At 37.2% G+C, this 17,130-nt stretch overlaps 1 protein-coding gene across 1 annotated transcript in view; it reads right to left on the bottom strand.

The window, feature by feature from the left end:
* Positions 1-201: 201 nt before the first annotated feature.
* LOC139121821 (myogenesis-regulating glycosidase-like) overlaps positions 202-17,130 on the bottom strand; it is a 65,929-nt gene continuing 49,000 nt past the window's right edge. The window contains exons 3-5 of the mRNA XM_070687024.1: positions 15,148-15,256; positions 12,846-14,730; positions 202-5,812 (exon numbers count right to left, since the gene is read on the bottom strand). Coding sequence (XP_070543125.1) covers positions 5,514-5,812; positions 12,846-14,655 — 2,109 coding nt within the window. The 5' untranslated portion in view covers positions 14,656-14,730; positions 15,148-15,256 and the 3' untranslated portion in view covers positions 202-5,513. The remainder of the gene's footprint in view (positions 5,813-12,845; positions 14,731-15,147; positions 15,257-17,130) is intronic.

The following is a 17,130-nucleotide window of genomic DNA, read 5'->3' as shown; positions in this document are numbered from 1 at the left end:
CGTGTACCAGCTGTGGTGTGGTACCACAGTTCTTTTCACGTCTCGACCGATCAGATAGCTGTATCTGTGTCATCAATATACCTGGTATGATACAATAAATAATAATGAATAATAAACATCAAGTTCAACTACCCATGATGCAAAGCAGGACATCCCCCCCCCCTCCCCCATCATATCAAAACACAAGTCTGACGCATCATACATCGTATATTCATTTGCATTTTTAATATTTCAACTTGTTGCATAATTAAAACACAATAGCAATTGCTATATTGCACTGCTCCGTTGGGCATATACATCACATAAATATTGCATTCCATAGGGAAATAAGGCAGCCACAAAAAACACTGATTAACAAAAAAAAAATACGAGACATGGGAGTTCTACAGATGCACTTAACGAAAAATGATTCCACAATTTATATGCCTATCATTAAGGTGCAAGTTTAAGCCCATGAAAGGCATTGTCTTGTGTTTGTTCATTTCATATTTGTTCTGAATGTTATGTTCAGCGCATTTCATATTTGTATTGGCCAGTATTATCTAAATAATTTTACCAGGGTGTTGTGCAAATATTTGACGACCACGAGACATGACAAATATCCAATTTTAACAATGCAATACTCATTTCAGCATTGAGCAAGGTACATTGCATCTTTAAACGATGACATGAATTACATTTTGATCTATCACAACTGTAGAAATACAACATATCTGACAAACATCCCATCAAGCTCACTGCTTTTCATATATTCACAATGAAATCATATGGAATTCATGGTAACATCTTGAAAGTGTTGAGGTCAATGTACTCTCAATTGAAATCCTGTGTGAGAATGCAGTGAAGGTTTGACAGAGTATTTTAATTGCACTATAGGAACGAGACAAGGGTGCATGCTAAGCCCACTTTTGTTTTCTTTATTTATTAATGAATTGTCAAATTACATGAGTAGTGAACAAACACGTGGTATTTATGTAAATGAGGATGCTCAGTCAGTCAGCTTACTAATGTATGCTGATGATATTGCCGATGCGGCTGATCTTCAAATCCATTTACAACGTAAAATAAATCAACTGGAGAAATTTTGTTTACATTGGCAAATGGAGGTCAATCTTTCGAAAACAAGTATCGTTGTATTTCGCAATGGGGGGTACCTGAGAAAGTACGAAAAATGGCTCTTTAGTGGGCAAAAAATTGAAACTGTAAAACATTACAACTATTTAGGTTTACTTATATCCTCTAGATTGTCATGGTCGCCTGCAAAATCGAATTTAGTGTCCAAGGCCATGAAAGCTTTATTTTCTGTTCAATTAGTAATCAGGAAACTTGGGGGATGTCAATTAAAAGCGCCTTTAAGTTATTTGATGCCATCATTGTACCTGCACTTTGTTACGGCAGTGAAGTATGGGGTTTTGAGTACTCGGAGAATATTGAACGTGTTCAAATCAAGTTTTGTAAATTTTTAACTGGTGTAAACAGTAGTGTTAACACTGCGGCTGTACTAGGTGAATGTGGCAGGAATCCATTGTGTTGTTTTTATTTTAAAAGATGTATTACTTATTGGTTAAAATTGATTGAAATGGAAAATAATAGGTACCCTAAAGCTTGTTACCTTATGTTAAAACAACTGGATGAATCTGGTAAAGTTACATGGGCTACACGTGTTAAAAATTTACTTTTTAAATATGGTTTTGGAATTGTATGGTTTGAACAACAAGTTGGTAACACAGAATTATTTTTGTTAAATTTTTCACAAAGGGTTAAGGATTGTTGTTATCAAGAATGGCATACTAGTATAACTAGCTCTTCGCGTCTAAATTTGTATTGTACTTTTAAATCCTTACTTGAACCAGAGAGGTATTTGAATTTTCTGAGCTATGAAAGAAAGAGAATTTTAGCCAACTTTCGTTGTTCTACTCATAAACTTAATATTGAAAAAGGTCGTCACCTTAATTTGCAAATTCAACAAAGAATTTGTGAATACTGTAGAGTTGAGGAAAATATAACTGCATTAGAAGATGAATTTCACTTTATGTTTATCTGCCCGCTTTATCAAGACATCAGAACTACTTACTTTCCTTTACCATGGAGGTTAAATATTTATGTGAACAGACTTTCAGAAATACTAGCTTCACAAAATAAGCAAATTCTATCCTGTCTATCACTCTATCTTTTAAAAGCATTTAAGAAACGAGAAGACTTTCTAGGTCTGACAGCTTCCTAGTTGCATGTACTTTTGTGTTTTGATTTTCCTTGCTGATTTAAACACATTGTAATTGTCTTTGCTATTTTTTGAATCGTTTCTGTCTAAACTTTGTGGTTGTGAACCGTCTCATTGTATGTCAATTTTTGTAATTTATTTGTGCGATGGGCTAAGGCCCAGCATTGCTTTGCAAATAAACTAAACTAAAACAATGAAATCATATAAGATTTGCAATTTTCTTGAGTAAACACATGTTATTTTCTCTGTTTTATCTACATAGTGGCTTTTGCACACGTTCTCACTGGAGAGAAAGCATTAAATTTTCTGCGGTGAAGCCAAAGTGACCACCTTTATGTCATTATTAAAAAAAAGCTATGATTTTTCACAACTATACGACACTGACTGTTGTGACTGTTGTTACAAAAATACAAAAATACTCCTCAAAAAATAAATGTCATCACATAGAAACATGACAACGGTTCAAAAAAAGGATGTAACATTTTTGTGTTCCACCCAACGATTGAAATCCCAGAACTGTAGACACGCCCAGAAAGTTCAACAACTTTACATCATGGAAGATTTTGCTTTTGTGTTGTATATATAAGTACTGTACACATTCGAATTTCTACTGCTACAAACACAAAATGTTTACTTCATTCTAAAAGTTCCAATCACATTTCAACCAGTAAATGCTAAATTTGTACACACTATTCATAGTTAATTTACAATAACAATTTACCGAAGGCACATACAAGAAAAACCACTCACAATTTTTGGCAATATCAAATTTCAAACAATGACAAAAACAATTGGTTACCTTTCAGCGATTTTGAACGATTGTGAGAATAGTACAGCATGGATGTAAAATCGAAATAAATATTTTTTTTTACATGTAAGGGGTCCAATTAGATCTGAGAAACTATGATGGCTTCACAGAGCCATTTAGTGGCTATACATGGACATCTTAGAGCATATCGCATTACATCACTCAGTGATTTTTCCCTGAATGTTCAACAACTGCTTACTCGCTGAACTCATGATTAGCAAGGCAGGTCTTTGTTGAGAACTCTCTGCAGTTTTGTTTTGGTACTTATTTCTTGTCTCATGCTGTGATTTTGTGTTAAAGCCACAAAACTGCTCATTTCGCTAGCTTAGAAAAATCAACTGCATTGGATACTGTTATGCAATGTCCAGGATACTCAGCTGTCTGCCATATACATGTACCATATTGGGCAAATTAGAATCAAGTATCTCTGCGAAATATTCAGAGGTTACAAATTTAGTGATTGACTTCAATTTTACAGTCATGACTGACAAATATTTCTGGGCTGGAGTCCTTTCAAAGTCATATGAGCAATTTAATGGCTTTAACAAAAACACAAGAGCACAATGCTAGATGCAAGTTTGAGACAATGTATCATACCAAAATTGAAGAGAAGTACCAAATAATGGTGCATGGTCTTTGACCAATTCAGAGAAAATGTGATGAAATTTTGGCAAGATTTGTACGAGACCAACACCACTTCAATGGCAGATTTCTTTTCTAGGTTACACACTTTGTTTGAAAATGAAACATATACGGTCTATTAGAGAAAGACTAGATCACTGATGAATAACAAATTCAAGCATTCACATGTGATCTATAAAGTATACAACCTGGCCTCTCTTTGTTCTACAAGATGTCTACCTGCGTGGCAGCTCATGCCTGCCTTTCGAATTTCTTCAAAACATTACTATGGTGTGCAGGATCTGAATAGTGATAGGCAAATTGGATGCACACATCACTGAGACTGTATTTTGTTATTCTTGTCACGTACGATCTGTTATCATCAAGCAATATTTGAATTACCAATGTTGTCCATTTCAGAAACACGCTGCTTAGCAGCAAAACTTTGATGGAGAAAGAGAAAATATTCATTATCTTCTCGTCAAATTTCCCCTTCAGTATAATTATGCCTTGAAAGTGAGTGGACACGTATAACAAACAGCATAATTGGCCCACTCTCATAGAGGATATAGTTCTTCAAAGTGTTGTAGGCAAACAATTTTTCAAGACGTGCCAGTTCACATGATGCGTTCATAATGAAACAGATGGTGTTTTGGAAACACCCAGAAGTAGTCACGCTTCTGACTTCTTTAGAATATCATCTTACACAGTGTTGCAGGACACGCACATGCTGTTTGTGAACTGTACAGAGATTTTTTTAAAAGAAATTGTCTGCTGAGATCCTTCTTTTAATGACTATGAGGATCCAAGGGGGGAAAGTTCATCACCTGTGTAGAGATCTGAGTGATGTACACAGGCCTCTATGTTGATACAATTGCCAGCTGTTGGCTGTCCTGAGCTCATAACAACAACACATTTAGTAATTTTACCACATTCCATGTTCCATCTGTCAATATTTATACAATACAAGCACTTCAGAAGTTTGACAATGTGATGGCAATATCTCTCAACATGAATACAACATCAATCATTAATATGCTACTGCTATTACAGACAACAATAATTCTATTCTTTATTAGATACACAGTGTGATTCAGGTATGTGTGGTTTAGAAGTACAGTAAATACACATCTTGTTCATCACTGGGACAAAAATCATTCCAATAAATTACCCATATTACACTAGGAGAACCATTTCATGTTGGGAGTTAAAAGAGCTGAGATTCGGCAGGAAAAATTTTTTGACAGTTATTTTTGTAAAACATGACAAATAATATTTGCGATTTTCCTAAATCAGAGACAGTGCGTGCTTTAAACAATATTACAGTAAAAGAAGAGAATATGGAGGGGGTTCCATATTTCAACATTTCAAGAAATTGTGTGGTTACTATTTTTACTAAGAAGGTAGCCACTTCTTTAGCTCCTATCATGCATGAAAAAAACTCATTTCATTGACTGCGTAGAAAGTCACAAAAAGTCAAGTTGGGTCAAGTGAATTTTTTTCATACCCACTTCCTGCAGCCCTCCCTCCCCTAAAAACTGAAATGATTCTCCCTTTCAAATAGCATTGTCTTGTTATAACATCTTTTAAACATGTTATTTTAATACCAACACAGTCATGGATTAACAGATCTGGTTTGATGTATTGTGGTCATTTACATTACCATCAGATTTGCTACAGATCTTGAATCACACAGGACACTTAGCTTCGGCACAGGAATAGCCTATTCAAGAACGTCTTTTCACAAACATTTACTATTTATGATTTTGAGCACAAAAACTGTCCTCAAACAATTTTTTTTTCAGAAATTGGCTCCTTCCCTTACAAAGCTATAGATTTAGTCCTCTGCTAGCAAAATTGACATTATCTGACATACTCCACTAATTTGTTTTCCTTTCCAGTAACCCTAGAGAATGTAGCGACTGCATCCAGGGCGACGGGAAAGTCTTTGTACCACTGTCCGCCATTGTACACTTTGCCATACAGCGAGTCTTTCCAACGTCCTTCCTTCAGTTTGGGTAAATATATATCGCGCTTCAGCTGTCCCCTTTCGAGCACGGGGGCGACCAGGAAGTTGTTACCTATCAGGAACTCCGTATCCTCCAGCAGCGCCTGGGGATCTTCAGGGGCTATCCACCACAATGGACGGATAATGGGAGCACCTGTCACGCATAAATGGAAAAAAGCAATATTATTGAAAGTTGAAAAGATTAAATTCACTTCATTTCCTGATATAAATTTTCCAATATGTGTGCCATTTATTTGAATGCACTACATCTAATAGTAGAATTTTGATAGAGATGCTCCAGGCAACTCATTGTTTGATATGCTTGTTTTGGTGCATATATCCATGATTGCGAGTTCTCTTATCAGTTTTTTCCCCATGCAGCCGACTTAATTTTGAAAAAAACACTGTGCAATAGGTAGCTGATTGGGTTTGAATAAAATATAATGTCTGAATTTTTAATGAGAAATTTATAGGATGTATGTTTATGGTACCCATGAAAATATTCACTCTTGCATTTTCTCAACGATTTGCAATTTATGACACTGGTACACATGCGTGCCAGGCAAAACAAAGAGTATTTTGTTGACCCTCTTGAATGTATTGAGAATTGAAATCAGTCTAGAGCTGAAAGAAATATGTGATATATGATTCAGAGCAGATTTACACATGGTGAGACTCGGCCAGCTGAGGTCAGCTGAGATCACTGAATATCAAAATGAAGGAAAAGGCTTGACAGATATTCATTAGATCTAATATATGTCAAATGTCAAAATGACATGACATTCCTGTTAATGATACATGGTAATACAACACGACTTTAATTACCATGAAAAAGATGTCAATTGCACAACTATCTTTCTTGTAGCTGACGCTCCCTGAAGTAGCATTAGATTGGAAAAATATAAAATTAGTTTCAACCAAAACACTTTTAATATATCTTCTTCAATACAGGAAAATGTGGAAACGCTCACTGAGCCACCTGTACAAAAATAGTATTTGAAATAATATTTGCTGCATCATCTCCCTCAAAACCTCACCTCTCTCAAAACCTATTTCAGGTGAAATTAACTTTGCTATAACATTTAAATGACCAAAATACCATCACAGCAAGCCAGTTGGAACAGAGATTGTGTCATGTGGGCAGGATCTGAATGTAAAACACACCAAAGCAATAAAGAGTCATATTTATGTGAACCTTATGAATACTAATTTGCCTCACATAGCTTAATTGACACATCAATTGAAGCTTCTCTTCGACACAAGTAAATAGCAGGTATGGAGCTAATGCAAAGAAATAGAAATTCTTCAATGACCTCACACTGTTCAGAAGTACTTAGGTTAGAAAACACACCATTTATCATATGTACTTGTAATGTGAGAATAATTTTTTGCCAGACATGATGGATCAATGTTTACATGAAACACTTCACTCATATACATTTATAGTGCAGTGATGGCGAGGATTTTGGTGCACATTAACTGCAAAAAATCTTTGGGCTGCTAATGAAAAATGTACAAAATATGGAACAAGTAGCTGGATTTGTGAAATGCGATTTGTGGGAGTATAATGTCCTTATCGTTACCAACTTAGATCAATTTGTTTTTCACAACTCTGTTGAATTTACGAGATCAATTACAGCACTGGGGAATTTCTATGAAATTTATATGTTACTGTCTATTTCATCAGGGATAATATCGATGGCTCGATATTTATTGCCGGGGCATACACACACAGTTTTCCCTTTGCAGTCAATTAAGTCCATCTGCAGCATTTTGAATTGACAAATTGGGATCAGAGGTCGCTGTCTCCTGTCTTTAATTTGACAGGCTGTGATGCTCTTTGCATCATTCTCTAGATCTGCTGCTGTGGGCGATGTAGACATACATCTCCAAACATTCATCTACATGTTGTATAAATATACCACACCTTGGAATGCTCAATAACATTTCACTGCATGTATTTTCAATGAGAATAATCACATCCTGAGCTGCATTTGACCAGCATGTGTCAAACCAAATTTGTTCATTTTAATTATATATCCTAAGCTGCTGGACTCAAGGAATTTCCCTAAATTATTCTCTCAGCCTCATATTTTCCATGTATTTGATTTCTATCAATCTGTTCATGCTGCAGATGAATTTAATAGCATTTGACTGGCTCATTCGCAAACTGTATGCTGGTCTGCTCATAATTAACTTCAGTTCAAGTAATGTTATCTTCAAGTCTTTCAGGTGGAGTCTTATTCGCTATCACTTTACAATGCAGTCTGTCATCTCCAATATATCTGTCATGCACAGGTATATACATTTCATATTGTTAAATACCGTTGCTCATCTTTACTCTTCAAGTAGGCCTGCATCGACAAGACTTTCACAAATATGCAAAATATATTGCCAAATACACAGGGAAGAAAAAAAACAACCTATCTTTCACTCATAACAGACAACTGATACTTATATGAACCATACTTTTCAGTCATATTAGATGGATCAGATGAAATACTTCAGAAAGAATTGCTGAGAAGCATCAAACGTGTACCTTTTTGTTATTTTAATTTAATTAACTTGCATGCCAACTCTTGTAACAATTTCCGTGGAGAATACTTTGCAAGATTTCCGCATGACTTGTACATTAAGAGTCTCCAACTAGGTATGAGCCACGGTTCCTGATTGACGTCATTGTTCACCTATTTGAAAATCCAAACACTCTCAGTCTCTCCCAATCGCCGTTTATCAGCTGTCTGAAGTGGCCATCATTATGCTGTCTCAACCATTCCAGAGGACAGACGCTCTCTTCATCAGACGTTCACGGACATAAAACCCAATTGCATCTCTGCATTCAATGTGACCAGCACAACTACAGATGAAGTTAAAGGTTCTCTTTGCAAGAACCTGAAGGTGACGCAGCTACCATGCTGTTTCAATAATTCATGAAATGCCGCCATCTGCAATCAAAGCCAAGCGAGGCTGAAATGCATTTTATAAATGGCACAGTCTACTTTCACTGGACCATTAAAGATTATTCCCTGCCTCAATACAATTTGGTTCTGCATCCAATTGGTACGTTTCGCTTCACACAGCCTTTTTCTGAGAAAATGCAGCATAGTCATTTTTAGAGTTTCTATCACCTGCTTGGTACTCTGACATTCTAGTCAATATAATCTCAAAATAATTGAATCATGGCGGGTGCATGCAATTACAGAACTACTTTATTCTGCTACAGTTGAGAAAAAAAATGAAAATGTACATTTCCTTGACAGTAGCACTTTGCAGAAGTCTAGTCCCATTCAGAGACTCAATAATCTGACAACTTAATACGTCTGTGGGTGGAACCCAGGGTAGCTTGTTGAAAACTCTGTTGTTGGCAATATTTCCACAGTCACACTGTTGGGCGTTAGCTAATGCCACAAACTACAAAGCATACATATAAGGGTGGACCATTTGATATCCTGGGGGGGGGGGGCTTGGAAGATTGGTGGAGAGCCATTATTTTTTTTTCCCACATGCTTCACCATGAATTATTTTTTTTCTACAGGGCATATGCTGGCAACTTTTTTTTTCACTTTCCTTCTTCGAGATATATTTTTTTTTTACCAAATTTCGGTGCAATGTTTGTTTGCTTGGTTTTTCACACCCAGTAACAAGATGCTGTTCTATCGCACACAGACTATATTCAAGAAACTAAATGAAGTTATGTAAATACATATACATTTTTGATTCACTTTACAAAAACATATTTGTAAAATCATGTACATTTATGGCATTTACTTGTCAGTGTTGTCCTTACTTTGAAAGTAGCCGGGTAATTTAAGAAAGTAGACGGGTGGACTGCGAGGGAGCGAAGCGACTGAGTGGCGAGTGAGCGTAGCGAACGAGGGGGGAAGAGCGCGAGAGGGGGGTGTCCCCCCTCTCGCAAGGCGAAAAATGAAAGTTTGGAGTGGAAATGGTTTTCTCTGGTGGCATCTGAGGTGACTGAAACAGTACTTTTGTTGTGTGTCTTAGACGTGGCTCACATACAACAAAACAAACAAACATGATTTTGTTTTGTTTGTATTATTTATGACACACTTATGGTTTTATTTGCAGTGAAGATGTAACATTTAATCTTAAATCACCTGCTGTCTGCTCATTTCATTGCCCATTTCCCATTCTTCATTACCACATAGTAGTTTCCCCAAAACCATCAAACTCATTCAATTCTAATCAAAACGCATTCGCTTTTGTTAAGAAAACATTGGTAAGATAATTCACTATAACAGTGTTCGCATTTACGAATAAAACATGCGTATATAGAAAACTAATAACAATGAAAAAATGTGTAGAGAGTCGATCCAATGCGTAATAATATTACGCATTGGATTGAGTCTCTACGCATTTTTTCATTGTTATGAGTTTTCTATACGCAAACGATAAATGTTTGCAGGCTGTCTCTCTTCTTGTGGTATTTTGACAAAATCCTTACATTCAGATTTACACATTTCTGGAAAACACTGGTGAGCAATTTCAATTTCAGCATACTTCTCTAATCAGAAGTCATGTATACTGTACAATTGTTCATATTCAGTTATTGTTCCTCAAGCTTGAAATGGTTTATGCTTTATAAAACTCCAGAGCTACTGCTTGATTTTTATTGATGCTGCAGTGTGCATCGAACAATTGCCAAGATTTTTTTTTTCCGAGTCGCAATGGTCCATAATTTTTTTTCCATCAGCCACTTAAAGCCAGATTTTTTTTTCGAGCAACTCCACCTGGCATCTTTTTTTTCCCCAAATCTTCCAAGCCCCCCCCCCAGGATATCAAATGGTCCACCCCTAAAGACCTCAGATTGCATTTCACAGCAAGAAATGTATGTTATGCAATATAGGAGCAGTTATTATGGAATGCCCCCCTAGGTAAATGAAATAACATTGTAGATTTTTCTGAATGAGGAACCTCAGCTTTACACTGTGGAAATTTCCATGCCTTGTTGGCCAAGAGAATTAAATTGCAGATCAAATATTATTTATCCTCTATGCCATACAGCGCATGGACCTGTTCAGATCACTGTACCACAAATTGCTTAACCTCTACAGAGAAACCTCTTTTGTTTTGATTTGATTGACGAGCACAGAATGCAATTCCTGCTCTTGTCATAATTTGATCAAACATCTGGATATTATTCAGCGGGTGTAATTAATTCAGTGAATACAGGAATTTCTGCAATGTCATTGTCCCTGGCATTAAATAAAATACCTTCACAAAAGTGCCAGTATTGCTGAAATCATATTTTCAATACATGTGAATCACTGGTATAATCTCAAGGGTCCCAAAATTAGTATAAATGCAAGTGGATGAGTAATATCTGAAATCATTTTTGATGCAAAATGAGAAATCTGTTTGGAAAAGTGTTAATTTGTCAATTTGAGCAAATCTGAATGAAAGCATCTCACTACATTAAGAGTAATTGGATGGGTACTTTCTGAACAATTTTGATGAAAATGGCACAAGCACCATCAACAATATGATATCCATTGTTAATTTTTCACAATTTGAACTAATATGGATGAACTATGTCACAGCTACTGTACAGAAACTAAATTTCCATTATGTGTACAAGTGATCTGCAAAGTATGACTAAGTGTCAGTGTAGGAAATTCATGAAAAACAAGTCATCGTTGATGACACAGTCCCCACTTGTTAATGGGTACTTTGATTACATGTCCTCAGAGAGGATAGAGTCCTCTTCTTTAAGTCTGTGATAAAAATACTTTTGAATAAATTCGCTTGATACATGTCTGAGTTGTAGTTCAGGACATGAAAAAATCGTAATAAAATGGCCACATGTCGGCCATATTGGATCGTATCACAAAACAAATCGATGTGCATATGTATGACATAGGTCAATGTCCTTGTACCAAGTTTGAATAAAATCCGTTGAGATATGCCTGAGTTATGGCTCTGTACATGAAAAAATCGTAACAAAATGGCCGCACGGCAGCCATATTGGATCGTATCACATGAAAAATTGACGTGCATATCTATGACATTGGTCAATGTCCTTGTACCAACTTTGAATAAAATCAGTTGAAACATGCCTGAGTAATGGCTCTGTACATGAAAAAATCGTAATAAAATGGCCGCCTGGCGGCCATATTGAATCGTATCACAAAATAAATCGACGTGAATATGTATGACATAGGTCAATGTCCTTGTACAAAGTTTGAATAAAATCGGTTGAGATATGCCTGAATTATGGCTCTGTACATGAAAAAATCGTAACAAAATGGCCGCCTGGCGGCCATATTGGATCGTATCACAAAACAAATTGATGTGCATATCTATGACATTGGTCAATGTCCTTGTACCAGCTTTGAATAAAATCAGTTGAAACATGTCTGAGTTATGGCTCTGTACATGAAAAAATCATAATAAAATGGCCGCCTGGCAGCCATATTGGATCGTATCAAAAAACAAATTGACGTGCATCTGTATGACATATGAAGTAATCCTTGTACCAAGTTTGAATGAAATCGCTCCAGGCATCTCTGAGATATCTGCGTGAACGGACGGACGCACGCACGGACGCACGGACGCACGCACGCACACACGCACGGACATGACCAAACCTATAAGTCCCCCCGGACGGTGTCCGTGGGGACTAATAACACCAGACACCCAGGCAGGTAACTTTAAGTTAAAGTTGCCAGACTGAGAAAAAAAAAAATCTTCCTAGAAATTATTTCCCACATACTTTTCATGATACCTAACCTTTTATCTCAGGATACAAAATATTGGCAATTATTTCCACCTGCCTAAGTAAAATTTCATCTGCCCTGAAAAAAGTTTACCTGTCCTGGAAGGCTGGCGTGCATGTATTCATTTCCCGAAATGCTAGAGTACAGCAACTTTTTCAATTTATGCTGGCTCTGAGTCTTTAATTCTCTTGATTTCATATTTGATTTAAATTTGATGATCAAATCAAAATATTGATTGACATTTGTTGTCATTTTACGTGAGGAACCAAGAAGTTTCACTTTGTCCAAAAATGTCCATTTCAGACACACAGAGGGAAATAAAACACAAGATTGCTATGATAGATACCTTAAAATTACCATTTGTCTAGAAAGAGCGTAATACTTTCATAAAAGCCTGTTACCTAAAGTTGTTATCAGAATGGAGGAGACTCATGACAAAAATTACCTACTTACCAATTTGCACTGAATCTCTGATCAGACTTGTGATTAATGGTGCTACCCTGAGCTCATGGATTTTCACCATCTTGTGGGCTATTTCCACCACCTCGGCATCATACTTCCATGGAAGGGTTGTAAATTCCATGACTGGTAGATATGCGACCAATTCCAGCCACCGGATATACAGTTCCCTATCTGGCAACCCTGCTGTTTCAGTAGCCAGATTCATTTCATTCAAATATGGATTTCCCCCAATCGGTGCCGGGATTACATATGGATAGCCTATTAATCCATATTGGAGGACAGTGGGTATGATAGCTTTGATGCCATTATTGTACCCCCATCCAGAACTTTTTTCTCCCATTCTGATAAACAGCGGGACTGCTTGCGTGCTGTGGCCGACCCCAATCTGGGTCTCCGGTCCAAACTCAAGAGCCATCTCCACAAGGCGATGGCTGTACATCAGTGGGTTTTTAATTGATTTTTGTCTGTGAGTGACATAATTGCCTGGAAGATATGCTGCTTCTCCACCGATAAACTTGAAGGCATCGACTCCATACTTGAATTGTAAATTTTTCAGTTCCTTTTGATACCAAGTAAGGGCTCTGTCATTTGTCAAATCCAACATGAATCCAACACTGCCCTCCCGCCATAAAACTAAGCCAGGAACATCTCCAACTCCGTACCTTATCCAATACTCTCTGTGCATACCCCTATATATGTAGTGTGAATTTATATCGATGAAGGGGCTCGCGTTTAACGTCACTCTGTATCCCATTTCATGAAGCTCATCAATCATGGCTTTGGGGTCAGGAAATTTTTCAGAGTCAAATTCAAAATCACCGTAATACCTGGAGTGTTTCTCATCAATCACAATGTGACTTCTGTTGAAATCATGGTCTTTTATTTCCTCAGCAACTCTCAGCACCTCAGTCTGGTTGACAACTTCATTGAAGTACGACTTCACAGACCAGATTGGAAACTTGATCATTGTCTCGTCTGGTTGGCTCTCTGGAGATTTGTAATACCTGTCCATGGCATATTCCTGAATCTGTTTGATGTTGTCAGTGTCGCAGATCGTGTACCGTAGTTCAGGAAATCCCTTATCATCAAGATTGGAGTACATAAATTTTGAATTTCCGTAATCAGCTTTCAGACATAGCTGGTTCTGCCTGTTCCTGTCGTTAATGCCCACATGCAAGGGGACAGAATCATCAGGAACGGAGATCATCATACCTCCACTGGACATCCAGATCCTCTCCACAACTGATCCGTACCCGTTGCGTTTGCTCCACAGGTCCCCTGTAATATAGGGCTGCATGCAAGAGTGTGATTTTTCCAGCGTCAAGCGCTGCTGGTACAGGGGAGCTCCCCCATACCAGTGGTCCTGTCCGAAGCTGATGCAATCTTCCGGAACAAAGTAGTGTGAAAGTGCCTGCCAGTGGACATCATAACACCTCGCATCGGTGTCAATGGTATTGAAATCCACTTTCAACCTAGCCAGCTTCATGGAGGGCAGATCCACAGTGTCCTCCATCCACTCCATGCACAGGTTCATCCGTCCACCGACTCCATCACAGTGGAGGGGAATGGCCGTGACCGTCAGCTGTTGACCAACGTGTATCTCCAGCTTGCCATCGCCCTGCCGGTCATCCACGGACAACATCCGAAGCCTCCCATTCAGTTCAAGCGGCCCAAGGTTCAGGACAATCACATGAGCGTGTTGGCTGACATAGTACCAGGCCAGAATCCCGATTATCAGCAAGGTGATCAGAAGCCCAACAAAGATTTGCTGAGTTTTCTTGCTGCAGTTGATGCCAAACATGGAGGCTTCCAAAATGATGGCAAAAAATCCAACAACTAAGCTACATCGACTCCACAGTCAGTGGTTGACTCACATCTGAAATTGAGGAGATAAATATGAATAGCCATGAATTTATACAGACGATTATAATTTTACTGTGTAAAGTGATTGCAGGCACACAAAACATGATATCGCACGCATTTTTACCATTATTGGGCAGTATACAACAATGTGTGCCAAGTATGTTCCAAGCTTTTCAAGAATTATCACGCCAATAGCAATAATGATCTCATGTTTGCCGTACAAGAAATATATGTGGATGATTTTCTTCAAACTAAAAAAAACTACATTAGTAAAAACAACCAGTATCAGTACTGATACAATGTTACAAATTCAAACAGATGAAAATCAATCATCACTGACACGAAATCAAATGTATCACACAACTTGTCTTCATCACCATTTGAAGCTATGTGTGTTTTAAATATAGAGCAGTATTAACTTGATACGTACCTGGCACGCTTTAGTTCAGAGACGTGAACAGCGAAGAGAGCATTTATGCTGTTGCCATGGGAATAGTCAAGTGAAGTGGGGCGCTGACATCAGAAGGGAGTGGTTCATTCTGTTAAGAGAATAGAATCGCTGATTGAATTTTCAGCACACAAGACAAATGCAATTACAGTTTGGCACTTCAGGCTTAGCATCTTCAATAACCCCAGGTGCATGATGGGTAGGAAATTGTGTTGCCCCTAGCAAGGCAGGGAAAGCTTAGATTCCCCCGCCCACCTTTTCTTTTCCCAGCAATACTGCTGTAGTAGAACATTTTATTTCATCTCTCACTGAGCACACAGAACAGACTGTTTTTTTCCTGAACTTCGCACCTTATGGCTACAGGCATTGAGCCAGCTGAAAGACTTCAGGAAGAATATGTTATATTATCACAGAGAAACAAGAAAAAAGAAAGACGCTAGAAATACAGAGGTAGTGTCACTTGTTGGAGTCATTTTAAAAGAGCAAGGTACATTAAAAATGACACAAATACCAACTTTATGAAAGAATAAATACTTCAATCCATTCAAACCCTACACTGCTAAGTAGAAAAAAAGCAATACTGTATGGAAGGAAACAGACACTTCCAATTAAAAATTTATTTTCAGTGAGAATTGATGTACACTGTTATTATGTATTTAAATTGTGATTGCTGTTAGAAATCCCACTTAAGAAGGAGGAAGCTTTAAGTTTCAATACATTCACTTAATCTTAGCTGCTGTCAAAATGTGCATATAGATTAAGAAAAATAGCTTCATTAATTGAGGAAAAAAGGACTTGACACCAGGTATTAGGCCTCAATCAGGCTACCTGCATCAGTCATTTAAACAGTATTCATGAGCACTACCTGTGACTGTTTTTGGGATAAAAAACCAGTCAGTTTTCAAGAATCAATTATCTTTCAGATTATCAGTCACTTTCGCCATTTGAAAAATCACTGAATGACTCGATCATCAAATGTTGAAAAAAATTATCTTTTCAAGTAAATAAAAAAGGCTCGTGTGAGCTAAATAATATTCATAGCCAAACCTTAGTAGTCATATTCCCACATCTTGAGTGACAATTTACTGTAAGGCCACTTTGTTCATGTTTGTTACTCTGATTGCTATTTTAACACCCAGAAGGTTGCTAATTATTCAAAACATGCACATTGGTCATACAAATATTTTCATTTGAAATAATATGAACTTAAAAAATTTATTGTGTAATTGATCCTTTGAACCCTGGCATTCCGGCAACCTATGACATCATGTGGAGACTTACATCCCAGCAGGGGGCTCCGAGTGTCAATATGACAATTTGACTACATTCTATAAAAACATGTATATGATTATATAGCTCCAAAATAAATACTATGATAGATAAGACATACCATATGATTCATTGACGCTGTTGGTTTCTATTTTATCAGAACTGGAAAAATAATACCTGTATATTTTTAAAGTTGGCTATATCTGTTACTTAAACAAATATTTCTGTTTTGTAATGAAAAGCAAGTACTGCCCCATTCTGAAATGGTATGTACACTGTATGCGTTGCAGTGAAACTTGAACCAACTAAATCACATCAAGGAGAGAATAAATCCAGAGTTGCATGGTTTTATGAGTCATGTCTGGCACATCATGGTTTCTGTAACTAAGCACTGCACGGATTCAGGGATAGTACACTGTGTGGGCAGGATTCCACTTAATTGATTTTGTGTGAACAACTTTCTTTTTTACAGAGCTCCCTATAATATTTGGTGTTCATTACCAAATGGCATGCGAAATAAATGCTCATAATTCACAGAATAGTGTAGCAGGGTTCCATGTAATTGATTTTGTGAGAACAGCTTTCTCTTTTACAATCCTTGTAATATTGGGTGTCCATTACAATATACCGGTATATGGCATGCACAATAACTGCTCATGATTTACAAAATTAGTGTATGGCTTATTACTAGAATTA

The sequence above is a fragment of the Ptychodera flava genome, chromosome 21, assembly GCF_041260155.1.
Source record: "Ptychodera flava strain L36383 chromosome 21, AS_Pfla_20210202, whole genome shotgun sequence".
Lineage (NCBI taxonomy): Eukaryota > Metazoa > Hemichordata > Enteropneusta > Ptychoderidae > Ptychodera > Ptychodera flava.
This window is presented reverse-complemented; position numbering and strand designations above follow the sequence as displayed.